Below are 19,621 nucleotides of genomic sequence, written 5' to 3' on the forward strand. Positions count from 1 at the left end.
AAGTTTAGAAAAGAAACTCATATATGCAGTCAGCAACCTCTGAACTTGTGCGGCATCTTAAAACTGTATAATGTAAACATGTACACTTGAATAGTAATGATTATATTCTGCTAATACAATTATTAATAAAGTATTATTTAAGTACTGTCTTTTCTAATATAAGACAAACATTACTACAATTTTATAAGATTTATGGATAAAATAAAACTTACATGTGGGCCCTAAATGTGTAGATAGGCTCTACGTCTAAAGAGGCACTCCTAAAAGAGGGTGGGAGAGAAGACAATTAAATAATCGCAAACCATTGGTTGATAATCAAGAGTCATTAGGTAAGATCAAACTGAGTGCATGCATGATGTGGGACCATAAAAAATAGTAACTTAAAACTTTTGGCAAGTCTAGAAGGAAAAAAAAAAAAAAGGCTACCATTAAGATACTTACTTTTTGGCAGGAACTGTTTTTTGCAAGTTCCAAAGTTTTAGAGTATGATCCTCAGAAGCGGTAACTAGCACAGGTTCTACAGGATGAAAAGCTAATGCCCGGACTCCATCAAAATGGCTACGTAGTGTATACTTGGGGTTCCATGTCTTTCGAAAGGCATCTTTATTGGCAGGCAACTAAAAAGAAAAACCACAATTTTTAGTGGTGAAAGTAGTAAATTGATAGACATGTGGAATTTTTATTTGTTTTGCTGTGTTTAAGATATATATGTTAAATTGCTTTGCTAAACTGTCCAGTAGAAATTTAATTTACCTTAAAAGCTTTATTATCTTTATCGTTTAATAAGAACTAAGAATAATTTCATTAGCCTTCAAATACCTACATCAAATGAAGTCCCTCAATCAGTTTCACCTAATCATTAGGCTAAACTCAAAGGTTCTAGGAAATGTCAGATGAGAAGAACAAAAAACTACTATGCTGCAATACCTTATATGAAAACAATAAAAATTAAATAAATTACTACCAAAAATCCAGGAGTACAATATTAATAGTACAGTTGTCATTCAGGAAATTAGCAACGTGAAGTTTTTAAAGGCAGCAAGTTAAGGTACTTCCCAAAAGTTTGAACTAAAGACACTAAGAATATTTTCATCATTACTGTTGATATTGACATGAGGTTAATTGTTTTTATCCTCATTTCTCCATCTGTAAAGATAGGCTATAAAATCTCTCCCAAACTAGGTCAAGTTTACTAGAATTTAATACCCTATGTACTTTATAAAACAGTGAAAAAATAAATTCATTAAAAAACCAAAATATTTGCTTAAAACTGCAAATTCATTAAAGTTAAACAAGTTTAGTTAACTTTCAATTGAATGTTAACTGTCTATAAAAAATTTAATCCCAGACTAGTTTCATCTCTAACACTGACCTTCCCATTTCCCCTCCATCCTTCCCCCATCCCTCAAATGAAGGACTGAAAATCAGGAAGTTGCAACAAGCTAACTTGAAAATTATCCTTAAAAAAATAAAAGTTCCAAAATAAAACATGCTTTTAAGGAAGTCTCCTGAAGTGATCAGGCTATTTTTCTCCTTAACACTGAAATATGACTTAATTTGAATAAATAATTGAAAGTTGACTACTCAAGATATTTATTGATCAGTATTTTAATCAATCATCCCAAACTCCTAACTAATCCACCACAATACCTAAGAAAAATTTAAACACCACAAAGAAACTAGTTATTAAAAAAACACTCAACTATATGTCACTTCAACTCAACATATTGACAAACTTATCTTTTCCATGCACCTTGACATTAAATCTATTTTATAAGTGTTTCCAAAAAGAAGGAGCCTTCTAGTAAATCATTAAAAAATTAAAAATAAAACTGCACTTACATCATAACTATAGTCTGCATCATTTGTTACCGTCAAGTCTGCAAGGTCTCCAAGGCCCAGTACACTTAACAAAACATCATCAGAACCCATAATAAATGACTTGCCTCCTCCAGTTGGAAACGTTATTGGTTCAGCTATAAAGAACAAAACCGCTTCTTAAATGCTGAAAGATCATACAGTACAAGACAATATTGTGGGGGAAATGTAAGCACTTAACAGTTATAATACAGTAATATAAATTTTATCTTCCTACTTCCCTCATTTCTTCCACTCAAAAAATCTTATTCCTGAATAGTAAAAGATAAATGTTTACTTAGGAACTGCAACATAATCTTCCATAAAGCAAATTAATGTATATTTAGATATATTATTCCAGGGTGGGAGTTGGGGCACAAAAGCTCTATTTAAATCACTTTATCACTTCAGTACAATTATAACTATAGTATTTTTAAATGTTGTAAATTGTTGGGAAGTCCTTTCACTTTGCATCCTATTTGCTTATAAGTGCTAGGTATTCTAGTTCCTGATAAAAAGCAATATAAGTATTCTCTCCATCTATAATACCATGTATCGATTTTCTGAAGTGAAGTCTTAAATTGCTTAAATTCCTCCGATAACAGCAATGGTCTAGAAAGGGGGCAGTTCTGGCACCAACAATGCCCATTTCCTTTCTGCAAAAGGATAACCCATTTAATATTTAGAAGGCCTTCCAGCTTTCAAGATTTGATTACAATTATTTTATTTTAACTTCCCTTTTATTTACCATAATACTTCTAAAATAAACTAACTACAGAATTTTAAATTAAATTTCTAATACTTTGAGCAATTAAAATCAAACACTGCCATAATTAAAATATACTAATATATAAATATTTTGCTATAACAGTTATAGTATAAACAATAATTCTCAGTATCATTTCAAACATGCTTTGAAAGCAAAATTTTAATCTTAAGATGCCAGGGAAGGTACACAAATCACTGTAATAAAAAACAACTCAATACATCAAAACAGATGTAAAATTCATGAGCAAAATTAAAAATGAAACAGTATATAAAAATTCAAGCTAATTATCAATTTGAAAAAATTTCTATGAATGATAGAAATTTAATATACTATAGGAAACATTACAGGTATGACACTTGTCAGTCATCATTAACACTACTGAAAAAAATTAAGATACAAGTCAACTTTTCCTAGATAAATATGACAGCAAAAGTAAAATTAATCTATATTTAGAATATCTTATTTATCAAAGTAAGCAATAATATAAAAGCTATATAATTTGACTCAAATCAAGTCTTACATGACACTGCTAAAATGAAGTTGTGAATCAACAGCTGATCTAGAGTAAATTTGATAGAAAACATACATAGGGATACTAGTGGTATTTAATCTTTCAATGATTATACTCATTGAATCTAAATAATGTATAGTACTGACCCTTCCTACCAATATTTAATATGCAGTTATTGATAATACCAAAGCAGCTAAGAACAATAAAATAAGTATTTTAAAATTACACTTAAGAACAATTATATAAAAATTCATTTGGTAATATGTACACTAAGTATTTTTAGCCAGTACAAGGTCATATATTTCTTTTATAAGAAAAGTTAGAATACCACAATTCCTTCCACTAACTATTATACAAATCTCGATAAAAGCCTAATAAAGTAACTAACATAATAAATTAATTTGCATTATTACATATTCTTTTTACAGAGATATTTCTAATCAGTTGTTGACCAATTTAGGGGCATGTGAAGGAAAGTGCCTGGACTATCCTGGCTAGTTTTATTGGAGTTTTAAACAAAAAGTTAGTATTTATATCCATTTCTAATTAGTCATATGACTACATTTCTCAATCTCTATATGCACACATATATTTACTTATATATAGCAAGCTATGCTACTCACTCAGCATTTATTACATATATATGTGAAAAACCTTTTAAACTACATTTCTACTTTCCATAATCACCCATCACCACTGTGGCTGTGATAATCACAGTAAATACTTAATTTACTCACTCTTGTTTTCTTTTAGAGGAAATTAATTTGTGTTCTATAAATTCATTTTATTAATGTTAATATAATTACTTATAGCACATAATCACATAAGCATAAAAATGTCATTGGCAATTCAAAGAAAAAGAAAATTATTAAAAGAAGTTTTTAATGATGACAATTATGACACTTTTTATTAATAGCCTAAATGATTTCATCAAGCAATTACACAATATTATTATCATCTCCCTTTATGGAAATATAAGGGCCCCAAGTGGAATCTTACAACAAGGTTCTTCTATAACTAATCCTTTTTATAGACAATGACCAAGGAAACCTCGGTAGCTCACATATCAATTCTTCTTCCTGCTTCAATTTTATCAAAACTACAGAACACAGCCCAATAACTGATTCAGTGTTGACATGGTATATCTTAAGTCTTGATTAAAAATAGTCTGAAAGGTTGTTAATACAGAACTTTCTCTCTCTGAAAACAGACGTTTTGTCTTTAAAAATGATGTATGACATGGACTTCAATAGGGAAGTATGAAGTTGGAGGTCGCCACTAAAAAAAGATTATGAACTCTAATGTTTCCTTCTTAGCTTTATGTAGAGACTGAATTTGCTTCTTTTAAAATAAATGCTAAGATTTACAATTAGGTTTGTACTTATCTCCCCATTTCCTAATCATTCCACCATTAAGAGTTATATCACTTACTTAAAAACAAAAACAAAAAAACCCCACATACATTAGCACACATAGAGAGCACTAAGTTGATTTAAATGAAAAAATCAACAGTTTAAGTGTACAACACTAACTACAAAAATTTTAGAAAGTTTACTCATGCATTATTTAGCAAAACAACCCAAAAGCTAAAGAAGATAAACTACCTGAAATGCATAAAATGAAAAATAATGGATTTGGTATGTGGATTTTAGAAAATACTCCTGTTTCCCCGAAAATAAGACATCCTCCGAAAATAAGACCTAGCGCAACTTTGGGAGAAAAAATTAATATAAGACACTGTCTTATTTTTGGGGAAACAGGGTACTTCCTGATATAAAAACAGGAAAATAACTCAATATCAGAAAAGAGATTTGGAAAAGTCAACAGACTATTTTACTTTTCATGCATTAATATGTTTTGTTTTGGCTTTATTATTTCTCACCATAATCTATAATTCTCATATCTGCAAGCAGATATGATTCTAAGAGAAAAAAACGCAAAATTATTTAACTGTAAGAAAAATGTGCCACTAGAGAACTCCTATAGAAGAACAAACGTATTAAAAATTTTTTGACTGAGGCATCAAAATTCTGTTACATAGCAAAAACAGAAACATCAATGAAATTCAAACCTATATGCCAGGTTATTACAATAGATAATTAAGTATGTTATACTGGAGGCTCAGTGGAGGGGGAGGGGGAAGAGAAGGCCTGTGCCCTCTCACAGTCTGGAAGCCCTCGGAGAATGTCCAACTGACAGTAGTCGGACATCCTTATCCTTAGCACTGCCCAGAGGCAGGAGAGGATCCTGCCACCACCACTGTGCTCCCCAGCTGTAAGCCCCGCTTCTGACTGAGAAGCGCTCCCTCTGTGGGAGTGCACTGCATTGAGTGTCTGCCCCCTGGTGGTCAGTACGCACCACAGCAACCAGTTGTTCGTCATTCAGTCAATTTGCATATTAGCCCTTTATTATATAGGATCATGTCACAATAAGCCTTTGGTAAGAATTCAGTCTCATTACTTAGAATTATAAATATCTGCAGCTAGAATTATAAATAAATAAAGTATATATATATATACACATTTCCAGCTAAAATCAATTCTAGGGGGAAAATTGCCTAAGTAGTCCTTTTATTTTGTGCACATTTCTAGTTTCATTACCAAGTAGTATATACTTGCTACCAAGTTAAAGAATAAGATGCTGCCTTATTTTAAAATGATTTTTTAAACTGCTTTTATCTGTAAGCCAAAGTTAGATTTCTGAGAGGTACTCTGAATTGACCCTTGTGATAAAACAAGTCCATCTAACATTAGCCAGTGTGGTTTAGTGATTGGAGCATCTGCCTTCCCACCAAATGGTAGATGGTTTGCTCCCTGCCCTCAGTCCGGGTGCATGTGGGAGGCAACCAATCAATGTTTCTCTCTCAAATTGATGTTTCTCTCTCTCTCTTTCTCTCCTCCCGCTCCCCCACTCTCTGAAAAGCAGTGGAAAAAATATCCTCTGGCATTAACAACACACACACAACATCACCACCACCACCACCACCAAGAACAACAAAGACACAGAAGCAAAAAATCTCGAAAATCCCTTAGACAATTGTATCAAGAGCTTGCCCAACATGTACTATAAAGATGATTTTAAGTCATTTTCACCAAAAGCAGTTTGGCTCAGTGGATAGAGCGTCAGCCTGCGGATTGAAAGGTCCCAGGTTCGATTCCGGTCAAGGGCATGTGTGCCTTGGTTGTGGGCACATCCCTAATGGGGGTGCGTGCAAGAGGCAGCTGATCGATGATTCTCTCTCATCGATGTTTCTAACTCTTTATTCCTCTCTCTTCCTCTCTGTAAAAAATTAATAAAATATATTTTAAGGGAAAAAAAATAAAGTCATTTTCATTCCAGGTGGTGTGGTTCATTGGTTGAGTGTTGACCTGTGAACCAGGAGATCATGGTTCAATTCCCAATCAGGGCACAAGCTGGGTTGTGGGCATGATCTCCAGTGTGGGGTGTGCAGGAGGCAGCTGATCAATGATTCTCTCCCTCTCCCTTCCTCTCTAAAATCAACAAAAATATATATTTTAAAAAAAGTCATCTTCAGCATTTTAAAACAGCAGCAAATTACAATACTAAGGAGATGTGATTTGGAATTAACATCTCCTGCAATGTAAATAAAAAGATAGCTAAACTTTACAGCTGCTTCTGCTCGTGCACCTTCATAATCAGTCATTCTAGTAGAGGATGAATTAGATTAACTGACTAATCATTCCTGAAGGGATGTAGGCAGCTCACCCGGTCCCAGATCAGCTATGATGTCATAAGAGTTTTGTCCTGTTGACCCTTATAAATTAATGTCAGCAGTAGAGGTTCTTTTAATGGCTACTGCTTAACTTGTTCACAGCCTCTAAGATAGGGGTGTCGAACTCAATCAGAGAAGGGGCCAAAATCTAAAATCCAGCCTAAATCGCGGGCCGAATGGTTTACTGAACAGTCATAAACTGTCATTGTGATGGAAACGCAGCGGAGCGCAGTGATGACAGCGCGGTGCGGGCCACATTGCAAGGCCTGGCGGGACGGATTTGGCCCGCGGGCCTTGTGTTTGACACATGCGCCTAAGACAACTTACAAGCAAAACAGGATTTTAAAGAAGTTCCAGTTACAAAAACCTCAAATAATTAAAGATGTCTCCAATTTTCCATGTCAACCCCCAAAACATTAAAATGATTTAAATATTTAAGATATTCAATATTTCTGTGAATGTTACTATAAATATTTCGTTTTATACGCATATAATTGAGCCTTCTGTCACTCAACCAAAATTCTATAAGTTCACAGACACAGAAGGTACATTAAAATAACAAGAAATTTTGGTGTTTAAGGTTAATATTTAATAACAAAGACTAAAGCTTGAGTTTTTCCAACTTAATAAACTATTTTGAAAAGTTAACAAAGAAATAAGTACAACTTATTTTTTTATGAGGGTCCAACAAACAATTAATTTACCCTGGTGTTTTTGCTGATATTTTCTTGCCACATTCACACAAGTTTTTCATTAACAATCCTGTATTTCAGGATTCCCAAACTAAGTAATGAAGCCTGGCTATGAGTTGGTTATAACTATAAACCCTATGTAACAAAAATAAATATATACTTTCTCCCCTTTGAACCATTTTCTATTATTTTTAATTCCAAGGCCATCATTTCTTACAATTCGGTAAACTTTTGAAAGCTTACAAAAAACAACAACAACAAAAAAAACCAGAACAAACCCTTAAAATATTTCCTTTATCCCTATCCAGATGATTTTTCACTTGATCAATAATACACCCTAAATTATTCAAATAAATTTCAATTACAACAACAAAATTTAAGTTAGTTGCCCCCTTTATGAAATAAAAATGTACAAACAAAAAACAGAATTTAAGATTTTTGTCTCAAAGATTGGTACATAAAAATTATAATAGAATCTGCACTTCCTTTTCACCCCTTTTGTTCCTTCTTGTACTGTTCCTTCAGTTTATTAGTCCCTGGTCTACATCCCAAACCTCAGTAGTTGGGGAGAGGTCATCTTTACTACATTCAGCATATTATTAAAAGAAAAAAAATCAGCAATTGGCAATGCAAGCTGTTGGCATAGACTCTTACAGCGGGACATAATCATGATAAAAAAAAAGTACTAACAGCATATACTCAAAATATAATACTTTAAAGGCACAGTTTCAGTTTTAGTATTCACACCTCAAACTCTAAATGCCCATCTCACAAATTCCTAAACATGTAATACTAATAACAGTTAAATGGTGTTTCATTTCTATGAATCACAAATTTGAAGGTTATCCTTTCAATAATTGATGTTCTTTCAATGGACTGATACTAGAAATCTAGTGTTATAAAAAAAAGGTCTCTACATCTTTATAAAAACGTTATTTCAGCCAGCATCATAAAAGCAAATGAATGAATACATGCAAATTACTCAAAAGTGCAAGCTGGAAAGGTCAGTGCTGTTTTATTGATGAAAATACTCATGCATCTTCTGTCACACTGATTATGCATGCAGAGGGCTAACTGTACCAATGGAGAAGCATTTTAGTTCAATAAGTATATAAACAGAGTTCCAAATTACAGTCTCAAATAATCCCTACAAGGCATTCAGAGAATCACCACCTTTGCCCCACCCCACGCCACTCAAATGGTTCAACATCTCAATACCTTCTCCCATTGGTGTACAACTAAGATTAGCAAATAACCCTCAAATTCCACTGGAAAATTTCTATAGAGGTGATTTAAACAATTTTTTTATAATAAGGTAAAAACAGTGACAAGCATGGAGAAGGAAAATATACATTGCTGTGTACCTGGCTAAACATGACACATGAGCTATTTTAGTTGAATGTAACAAACCTTTATTTGTTTTAACCATTTGTACGCCATAAGCATCTATAGATGCAAGCAGCGGACCTTTTTAAATAAAATGCAAAATATCGTGGCAGTTAACTGGTTAAGTAAATACTTGTGCCTGGGAAAAATTATTTTATAGCAAACTAGAGAAAAATATCATTTTAAAAAGCAGTATAAAAATAAGTCTTTTAGAAGTATTAAAGGTTTTCTGCCCTAGCAGGGTGGCTCAGTTGGTTGGAGCACTGCCCCTACACAAAAAGGTTGGGTTTGATCCCTGGTCTGGGCAAGTATGGGAGGCAACCAATTATTGTTAACCTCTCTTCACTTTTAAACCAGCCATTTTATTAGGAAGTTTAACATCCTGTTATAGAATAACAACTATGAGTTTACAGAGCTCTGTTATTAAATGAGAAATATACCAATGTACATAGGCTAAGGCAATCAATAACACTGCCAGAATAGCCGAAACCAGTTTGGCTCAGTGGACAGAGCATCGGTCTGCGGACTGAAGAGTCCCAGGTTCAATTTTGGTCAAGGGCATGTACATTGGTTGTGGGCACATCCCGGGTAGGGGGCATGCAAGAGGCAGCTGGCCGATGTTTCTCTCTCATCGACGTTTCTAGCTCTCTCTCTCTCCCCCTTTCTCCTCTCTGTAAAATATCAATAAAATATATTAAAAAAAAAAAAAAAAAAAGACTGCCATAATAGTGAGATTTTAGGGAAAAAATACTTGTTAACTTCTTAATAGCTCATTATATTCTGGTTCAGTCTTATAATCTCCCTAGACCTCAATGACTTAATCTACACAGTGGACATTTAAAAGCCTTTTTTCCTTATGCATTGCCAAACATAGCAAACTTAAATTCTCATATTTGCATGGCAGAAAGAAATTAATTTATTTACTGTACCTTGAGTCTTTCCTACTACAATTATCTTTTTTTTGTTTTTTTTTGTTTACCTCATGGATATATCTATGATCTTAGGTAGTCAATATGTAAAAAACTAAATACAAAACTTCAAGTTAATCATCCAACTTGAATTACTAAAATTAGGTTGCTCGAGACTGAAATTTATATGCAAGATGGTCAAATCTATAAACCATAATACTGTCTGTAATATAGTTGTAATACTGATTTAAAGAGAAATTCACTTATCATGTACTTCAATAATAAAATTTCCTGCAAATTATGCTATATCAGGAATAGAAATAAACTTATTAAATACTTAGGAAAAATACTTAATCAGCCCTGGTCTGTGTGGGTCAGTTGTTAGAGTGTTGGCCTGTGCACAGAACAGTCATAGGCTCGATTCCCAGCCTAGGTTAGGGTGAGTGCGGGAGGCAACCAATTGATGTGTCGCTCTTACATTGCTGTTTCTGATTCTGTCTTTCCCTCGTTCCTTCTCCTCTTCTACTCTCTCTAAAAATTAGTGGGAAAAGCCGGGACCGGTTTGGCTCAGTGGATAGAGCGTCGGCCTGCGGACTGAAAGGTCCCGGGTTCGATTCTGGGCAAGGGCATGTACCTTGGTTGCGGGCACATCCCCGGTGGGGGGTGTGCAAGAGGCAGCTGATCGATGATTCTCTCTCATCGATGTTTCTAACTCTCTATCTCTCTCTTCCTCTCTGTGAAAAATCAATAAAATATATTTTTAAAAAAATTTAAAAAAAATTAGTGGGAAAATATCCTCAGATGAGGATTGGCAAAAAAAAAAAAGTTTTTTTTTTTTAAAGACACTCATTTGCCTAAACCAGTTTGGCTCAGTGGATGGAACGTCAGCCTGAAGACTAAGGAGGTCCCAGGTTCGATTCCGGTCAAGGGCATGTACCTTGGTTGCGGGCACATCCCCGGTGGGGGGTGTGCAAGAGGCAGCTGATCGATGATTCTCTCTCATCGATGTTTCTAACTCTCTATCTCTCTCTTCCTCTCTGTGAAAAATCAATAAAATATATTTTTAAAAAAATTAAAAAAAAAATTAGTGGGAAAATATCCTCAGATGAGGATTGGCAAAAAAAAAAAAGTTTTTTTTTTTAAAGACACTCATTTGCCTAAACCAGTTTGGCTCAGTGGATGGAACATCAGCCTGAAGACTAAGGAGGTCCCAGGTTCGATTCCGGTCAAGGGCATGTACCTTGGTTGCAGGCACATTCCCAGTAGGAGGTGTACAGGAGGCAGCTAATCTATGTTTCTCTCTCATCGATGTTTCTAGCTCTCTATCTCTCTCCCTTCCTCTCTGTAAAAAACCAATAAGATATATTTTAAAAAAGACAATCCTTTTAAAAATATGTTTCTCTGTTTAATTTTATTTTTTAATTACAGTTTATACTCAATATTATTGTCCATTAGTTTCAGGTGTACATCATAGTTTAAGCAATCATAATTTACAAAATGACCCCCCCCCCCGATATTTCCAGTTCCCGCATCGCACCATAGTTATCACAGTATTACTGACTATATTCCCTATGTTGCATTTCACATCCCTGTGACTATTTTGTAACTACCAATTTGTACTACTTAATTTCCTCACCCTTTTCACCCAGTCCACCATCCCCTCCCCTCTGGCCATCATCAAGCTAAACATCTTTATTTTTAAGTGACTACTTAAAATAAGACAAGACACATTTTTAGCAAATACTTTCTAAATCTTGTGGAAACAAATAAACAACAAAACAAGTGGTATACACTTTTTACAGGAAATGTGACATGACAGAAAAATTTAATAAGATAGCCAAGTGTTTTTTTTTTAAGACCTGCAACAAGAGTGAAAAATCAAAGCAATAAAAAAAGAATAAGCTAAAAGATAAAATAAAAAAAAAATACTTGCAGGACAACTAAAGTCTAGAAAACAAAGGTAAACGTAGGCAGTGCAAAGAACGGATTGGTGAATACATGTGTGCGCAAACAACATCCTAAAACTTGCCTGGTAATTAATAGCTGATTTCGTAATGCTTATAAGAAATAGTTAAGAGCAAAAGGGAAGAGCCAGCATAATCTTCTACATATTAATTCTGTTTTTAAAAAATCTACAAGGGAAAAAAATATACCAGAAATTGAGAATGAAGCAGGATGGAAACTTTATTTAAAAAGAAAACACAAATATGCATACATTAATCCTTGACAACTCAAAACCACAAAAATATAAATTTCTAGTATGGTAAATTTAACTACTAAAGCACAGAGATTATATAAATTTGCCTAACATGGCATAAATTCATAACTAATATTACTTTATGCAAGTATTCAGTAATTTATCCATTATATTTAAACTAGAGGCCCAGTACATGAAATTCATGCACTCTCCCTTGCAGTCCAGGACCCCTCTGGGGATATCCACCTGCTGGTTTTTTTCTACTTTTAAGATCATCTCTGCTTTTTTTTTTTTTTTTTTTTTTTAATGTAGTTTCCCTCTAATGCACCCAGGTATTAATTTTCTTTCTCCTCGCAGTCCTCACAGTCCAGGACCCCTTAGGGGAAGCCCGACTGCCAGTTTAGAGGGGATCGGGCCTAAGCCAGCAGTTAGACATCCCTCTCGCAGCCTGGGACTCTTCACTCCTTAACTCTGCTTGCTGCTCCTAGTGACAGGCTCCTTACCGCCCAGCTCGCTGCTCCTGAGAACTACTGTGGAGTTGGGAGAGGCTCTGGCCACTGCCACTGCGATCGCCAGCTATGATCCCAGCTTCTGGCTGAGCGGTGCCCCTTGTGGGAGGGCACTGACCACCAGGAGCAGCTACTGCATTGAGCGTTTACCCCCTGGTGGTCAGTGTGCAGCATAGCGACTGGTTGGTCTGGCTGTTCCGCCATAATGGTCGCTTAAGCTTTTATTATATAGATACAAACATTAGTGAGACAGTAGATCCAAGATGGCAATGAATAGGCAGAAGCTACACTTATCTGCTCCCAAAACCAAACAGGAATTACAACTAAAATATAGAGCAATCAACCTAGTCAACTGAAGACTAGCTGAAGAGAGGTCTTATAACCAAAAATTTACAGAATAAGTTACATCAAAACAGGTAGAAAGGGCAGAGAAGCAAAAAGGGCTGGCACAGCTCCCACAGGCAGCAGCTGAAATTCCAGAGGGGAATCTCAGCTGCAAAGGTTCCCAGTGAGAAGAATGGGCTCCCAACTCCAAGCCAAAGCTCCCCAGGCCAGAGCCCCAGACCTAGGAAGAGGTGCCACATAACATCTGACTGAGAATCAGCTGGGACTCTGTCCACCAGGGAGACACAGGAGCACTCTTGGAGACCCAACACACAAAATCTCATTTCCAGCAACTCACCCTGGACTGTTGGAGTGAGGTCAGAGCGGACTAGAGTTGTATGAAGAGACTGGGATCTGTGGCTTTAGGGAGACAGTTGAAGGGATGCTGAGTCATTCTCCCACACCACAGACACTATGCTTCTTGGGTTGTGCACTCTCCTTACATCAACCTGGAGGAACTCAGCCTCATCCTCTAAATTCCCTGTCGCCATACTATGCAGAGCTTTTGCCCTGCGGAGGTATGAGGTGTCAGCTGCCTGGGCTGGGGTGTAGAGGTTTTGGAAGACTCAGGGGGTATCCGTGAGATGTATGTCTTTGGGATAGAGGCCATTCTTCTCACTTTCCTGCGAACTGACTGGTGCCTCCCATTCACTGGAGATTTACTAGCCCCACTTCGAGGGTCCTGGCAAGTCCACCCTCTGAATTCCTGTCCAATTCAGGACAGACTAAACTGTGTGGCTTTGGGACAAGAGGTACTCTTCCCCATCACCCCAAAGTTGACCATCCTGGTACTTGACCATACAAAGTAGAATTCACCCCAGCAGGTAGCACCTATCTCACGGGAGATCCACGAGCCCCATCTTTTGATTCCCTTTTCTCCTCCCTACTGAGACTGGGCTCCTGGCAGAATCTGGGACAGACTGAGTTGTGTGTCTATAGAACAGGCCATTTTCCCCTTGCATGTCAGACCAACTAGACCACTTTCTTACACCATACACAAGAATAAACTCAAAATGGATTAAAGACTTAAATGTTAAGACTTGAAACCATCAAAATCCCAGAAGAAAAAAAATAGATAGTAAAATCTCACTCAGCAATATTTTTTTCTGATATATCTCTCCAGGCAAGGGAAATTAAAGAAATTTTAAACAAATGGGACTACATTTGACACAGAAAAGGAAACCATTAACAAATTGAAAAGACAACCCACTGAATAGGAGAACATATTAACCAATGATACATCCGATAAGGAATATCAAAAATTTATAAAGAACTTGTACAACTTTACACACACACACACACACACACACACACACACACACACAAAAAAAAAGGCAATCTAATTCTAAAATGGACAAAGGACCCGAATAGACACTTTTCCAAAGTGGATATACAGATGGCCAACAGACATGAAAAGATGCTCAACATCACTAGTCATCAGAGAAATGCAAATTAAAACCACAATGAGCTATGTGTCAGAATGGATATCATCAATAATGCGACAAACAAGTGTTGGTGAGAATGTGGGAATACAGGTTGGTACAGCTACTGTGGAAAGCAGTATGAAGTTACCTCAAAAAATTAAAAATGGAACTGCCTCATTACCCAGCAAATCCACCTCTGGGAATATATCCTAAGAAACGTTGAAACACTAATTCAAAAGAATATATTCACCCTGATGTTTACTGCAGTACTATTTACAATAACCAAGATTTGGAAGCAGCCCAACTATCCATCAGTAGATGAGTGGAGGCAAAAGCCGTAGTATATTTACACAATGGAATATTACTTAGCTGTTTAAAAAAAAAAAGGAAATCTTACCTTTTGTGACAGCATGGATGGACCTAGAGAGTATTACGCTAAGTGAAATAAGCCAGCAGAGAAAAACAAGTACCATACAATTTCACTTAAATGTCGAATCTAATGAACAAACTAACAAACAAAATGGAAACAGATTCATAGATACAGAGAACATACTAGCAGCTGTCAGACAGAAGTGGGTTTGGGGGGATGCGTAAAAAGTTGGACTGGGTGGGAGGTTGAGCCAAAACCGGCTTTCCAACATCCCCCGAGAGGTCCTGGATTGCGAGAGGGCACAGGCTAGGCTGAGGGACCCCACTGGTGCACGGGAAGGATGTGGGAGGTTGGCCAGCTGGGGAGGGACCGCGGGAGGGCCCCAGGAGTTTCTTGCTCAGTCCCAATCTGCAGAGCCCCAGCAGCAAGCTAACCTACTGGTTGGAGCATCTGCCCCCTGGTGGTCAGTGTATGTCATAGCAAGTAGTTGAGTGGCCATAGCATATCATTTGTATACTATGCTTTGATTGGTTGAACTGCCAACCGGTCTACCAGACACTTAGCATATTAGGCTTTTATTATATAGGGTATACACATCTATAATAATAAAAGTGTAATATGCTAATTTGAAAGGTTGTCCTTCCAGAAGAAGCCAGGGCTGCAAAGGAAGCCTGGGTCATGGGTGCCAAAGGGAAGCTGGTGCAAGGAAGGCCTACTCTTGCACAGATTTCATGCATCGGGCTTCTAGTCTTTATACATAAATTTCAACCATGGTTCTCTCTCTATAGTAGCATTATAAGTAATTATTAATTTTCTTTAGATGTAGTTGTGGGTTCTAAACCTCCTAAAACATACATAAATTTAAAAAGTATATATTTATATAAGTTAAATATACTTATATAATTATAAAATAAATCAGAAAAACATAAGCAATAATTTAGAAATTATTGGAAAAAAGGTATTTCTAACATTAAATGAGTTGCAGAGATGCTAAAAGAAAACTTAGATACTTTTACTGTTTCTCTTGAACAAAGCTAATTCTTTTTCTTTTTTTTTAATATATTTTATTGATTTTTTACAGAGAGGAAGGGAGAGAGAAAGAGAGAGAGAGAGAGCGAGCTAGAAATGTCGATGAGTGAGAAACATCGACCAGCTGCCTCTTGTACACCCCCTACCGGGGATGTGCCCGCAACCAATACATGCCCTTGACCGGAATCGAACCTGGGACCTTTCAGTCCACAGACCGACACTCTACCACTGAGCCAAACCGGTTTCAGCAATAAAGCTAATTCTTAAGAGTAAACTTCTAGCCCTGCCTTGAGTGGATCAGTTGAGTGTTGTCCCATGCACTAAGGACACTGGTTTGATTATCAGTCAGGGCACATGCCTGGGTTTAGGGCTCAATCCCCAGTGCAGAAGGCAGCCAATCGATGTTTCTCTACCTCTTCCTTTCTCTCTCTGTAAAATCAAAAAAACATTTTTTTAAAAGTAAACTTTAGAATATAGTCATTTTCAAATAAGTACAAACATGTATATTCAAGTCTGGAAGTTATTGTGGAGATTATTCAGTTTTAATAAATGTTCTTTTTTCCACTTAGGAGAAAAGTGAAGGTCTGAAAAAAATACTTTAGGATTATAAATAATGAGAAAACTGATAACAAAATTCAGATCTTTTAAGTATTCGATTTTTATCAGAATAGTCAATAAATCTATTACACAGGTTTTGTCTCTCCTGCTATTAGCAATATTCAGTTTCAATACATACATGAGGCATTTTAAAACTCCAAGTGTGCTTCCTGTCACCACACTAATGTTTAAAAATCCATTGATAATTCCTTCCTAGTAACTAAGCAAGTTTGGTTTTCATGTGAAATATGTTAGGGTTAGTAACCTTCTCTAGTAAAACTCAGTAAACACAATTTGAATTCTACCTATCAGATAACATGCTTATATTAAAAGACAACTGAATGAACATATTTAATAGGAACAACATTCTGAACCTCAACTATTATTTTAAAATATTTTTTACACTTTTATTTTATTTTTTAATGGAGTTTTTAACTGTATATAAATAGAACTGGACAGTCTCCCTTTTGGTTATATCAAAATTATTATTAGCATTACATATCATTTGCAAAGACTATGCCCTTATATTTCCACAATGAATATAATAATTTAATACCTTCAATAAATCTTGCTCAATATAGAGCTATAATTCAAGATTAGTAGCTTTATTACTTCTTAACAGTTAGTCAGATAATACCATACAGGCATACTGAAAGTGCTTCATCTTTTTGAAACCTAATGTCATTACAAAATTAATTAAAAACTATATATACATACTAATTTTTTAAATCTGCTAAAACCAACTGGATTTCTAAATTGACTAAAGGTTTCAACTTTAAATAAGACAAATTGCAAAATCAAAGTCCACAAAAAACCATATACAAACATTTTAGCTAGTGCAAATTATTCAATGACACTCTTCTTGTTTTCAGTTTAACTGCCACCGTACATTCAGATACATATACCCACATATAATATTTAATAATAATACATCTTTAAGGGCTAAAATTTCTCCCACCCATATAACTCTTTATCACCTTACCCCATTCTGTGCCATCCCCTGAACTCCGTGCTTCTCCAGCTCCTTCACCATCTTCAGCAGTCACTAAAAAATCAAATTCTTTCAGTGCTTCCTCAGTATCAGGATCATCAGTTAGGTCAGCAGCTAAACCTTCATTACCTATCTGTAAGTGAAACATAAGCCAAAAATTACTTAATCCTAAATTTTAAAAGGGTCCTTTATAGTTTCACACAATTATCTTTACACTAGAGGCCCGGTGCTCGAAATTTGTGCATGGGGGGGAGGGTGTGTGTGTGTGTGTGTGTGTGTCTGTGTGTGTCCCCGGCCAGCACACGTTGTCTGTCAGCCCAGCCTGCACCCTCTCCAATCTGGGACATCCCTCTCACAATCCAGGAATGCTGGCTCCCAAATGCTCTCCTGCCTGCCAGCCTGATCACCACTCCCATGCCTGCCTGACTGATGTCTAACTGCTCCCCTGCAAGCCAGTTTCCTCCAACTTCCCTCCTCTACAAGCCTGGTCACCCCTTCACCCCTAACTGCCCCCCATGCAGGGTTGATTTGATTGCCTCCAACTGCCCTCCCTTGCAGGCCTGGTGCCTCCCTACTGCACTCCCTTGCTGGCCATCTTGTGGTGGCCATCTTGTATTCACATAGGGGCAGGAACTTTGACCACATGGAGACAGCCATTTGTATGTTGGAGTGATGGTCAATTTGCATATTACTCTTTTATTACATAGGATAGAGGCCTGGTGCACTGGTGGGGGCCAGTTGGTTTGCCCTTAAGGGTGTCCCAGATCAGGGTGGGGGTTCCCTTGGGGCATGGGGCGGCCTGAGTGAGGGGCCTGTGGTGGTTTGCAGGCTGGCCACGCCCCCTCACCCCCCTTCCTGCAACCCAAGCAGAGGCCCTGGCATCTGGAATTTATTTACCTTCTACAATTAAAACTTTGTAGCCTGGAGTGGAGGCCTAGGCCTGCTTAGGCAGGCAGAAAGCTTGGCTTCTTTTGCCAGAGAAACTCAAGCCTCTGTGGCCTCAGCCATCTTGTTTGGGGTTAATTTGCATACTTGCTCTGATTGGCTTGTGGAGCAGAATGATGGTTAATTTGCATATTACTTTTTTATTAGGTAGGACTGGCACTCCTATTTTTAAATTACTTGGGTATAAAATACTAGATTTTCCATGTAGTTCACAAATCCTAAAGCATACCTAGATAGATGTTTTTCAAGAATGCTGTGTGAAGAACATTGTAAAATATGATGAAAGTAAGGCGGTAGTGAGAATTATTAATATGCTAATGACCAATGCTAATAACATGTTTAATTATAATATATTCAGTTACCTTTTAAAAAAATCCATTCACTCTTTTAAATGGAAAACTTATGCTAAATTGATCTCACTTTGAACTGTAACTTATAGATATGATACAACTAATAAAACATTAACTAAGCCAATAGCTATGGTAATTATAATAGTGCTTTACATCCTAGAGCGGAAACAAAAAGAAAACAAAATGTTTATTTACTCATTATACATCTTATCTAATAAAAAGGGAATATGCTAATTGATCATCACTCTATCACAAAGATGGCTGCATTCACAACTGAGGCCAAGTTCCCATAAGGAGCCTTAACTAAGCAATCAACAGGGACCTGAGGCCCCACCCCCTGCCCTGGCATCAGGATGGAGGACCTCAGGCCATACACCCTGCCCCAGTGCCAGGCCAGGGGACCTGAGGCCATGACCCCCACCTCAAGGTGTGTTTCCGTCCTGGTGCTGGGCTAGGGGACCTCAAGCTGCTCCCCGCACCCCAGCACTGGGCCAGGGGACCTGAGGCTGCGCCCCTCCCCCCACCTGGAGGGGCTTGGCAGGGGACATCAAGCCATGCTTCCCACCAAGCAGGGCTTAACAGGGGACCACAAGGTGCACTCCCAATGCTGGATTGGGGGACTCAGGCCATGTCCTCCACCCAGCGGGGCTTGATGGGGGACCTTAGACTGCACCCCCAACCCTGCGGGTGGGGCTTGACAGGGGACCTCAGGCTGCACCCCCCTCCCAATGGGGCTTGACGGGGGATCTCAGTCTGTGTCCCCCACCTGGTGGGGCTTGGTGGGGGATCTCAAGGCATGCCCCCGACCCCAGTCTGGACTGGGGGACCTCAAGCCATGCTCCCATCCTGGCACTGAGCCAGGGGACCTGAGGCTATGCCCCTTGCCTGGCAGGGCTTGACAAGGGTGGGACTGGCCAAGTCTGGATCAAGGCCAATGGGAGGGGAAGGTGGCTGGGTTTGGGTCTCACA

General features: G+C 37.3%; 1 protein-coding gene across 2 annotated transcripts in view; it reads right to left on the reverse strand.

The window, feature by feature from the left end:
* Nucleotides 1-19,621, reverse strand: part of STRN3 (striatin 3) — a 77,967-nt gene that overhangs the window by 17,521 nt on the left and 40,825 nt on the right. For both annotated transcript variants that reach the window (XM_045585195.1, XM_036451004.2), the window contains 4 exons: nucleotides 17,349-17,490; nucleotides 1,843-1,976; nucleotides 442-617; nucleotides 213-260 (listed from right to left, as the gene is read on the reverse strand). In XM_045585195.1, the coding sequence (XP_045441151.1) occupies nucleotides 213-260; nucleotides 442-617; nucleotides 1,843-1,976; nucleotides 17,349-17,490 (500 nt within the window). The remainder of the gene's footprint in view (nucleotides 1-212; nucleotides 261-441; nucleotides 618-1,842; nucleotides 1,977-17,348; nucleotides 17,491-19,621) is intronic.

Source organism: Pipistrellus kuhlii, unplaced genomic scaffold (assembly GCF_014108245.1).
Source record: "Pipistrellus kuhlii isolate mPipKuh1 unplaced genomic scaffold, mPipKuh1.p scaffold_m20_p_1, whole genome shotgun sequence".
Lineage (NCBI taxonomy): Eukaryota > Metazoa > Chordata > Mammalia > Chiroptera > Vespertilionidae > Pipistrellus > Pipistrellus kuhlii.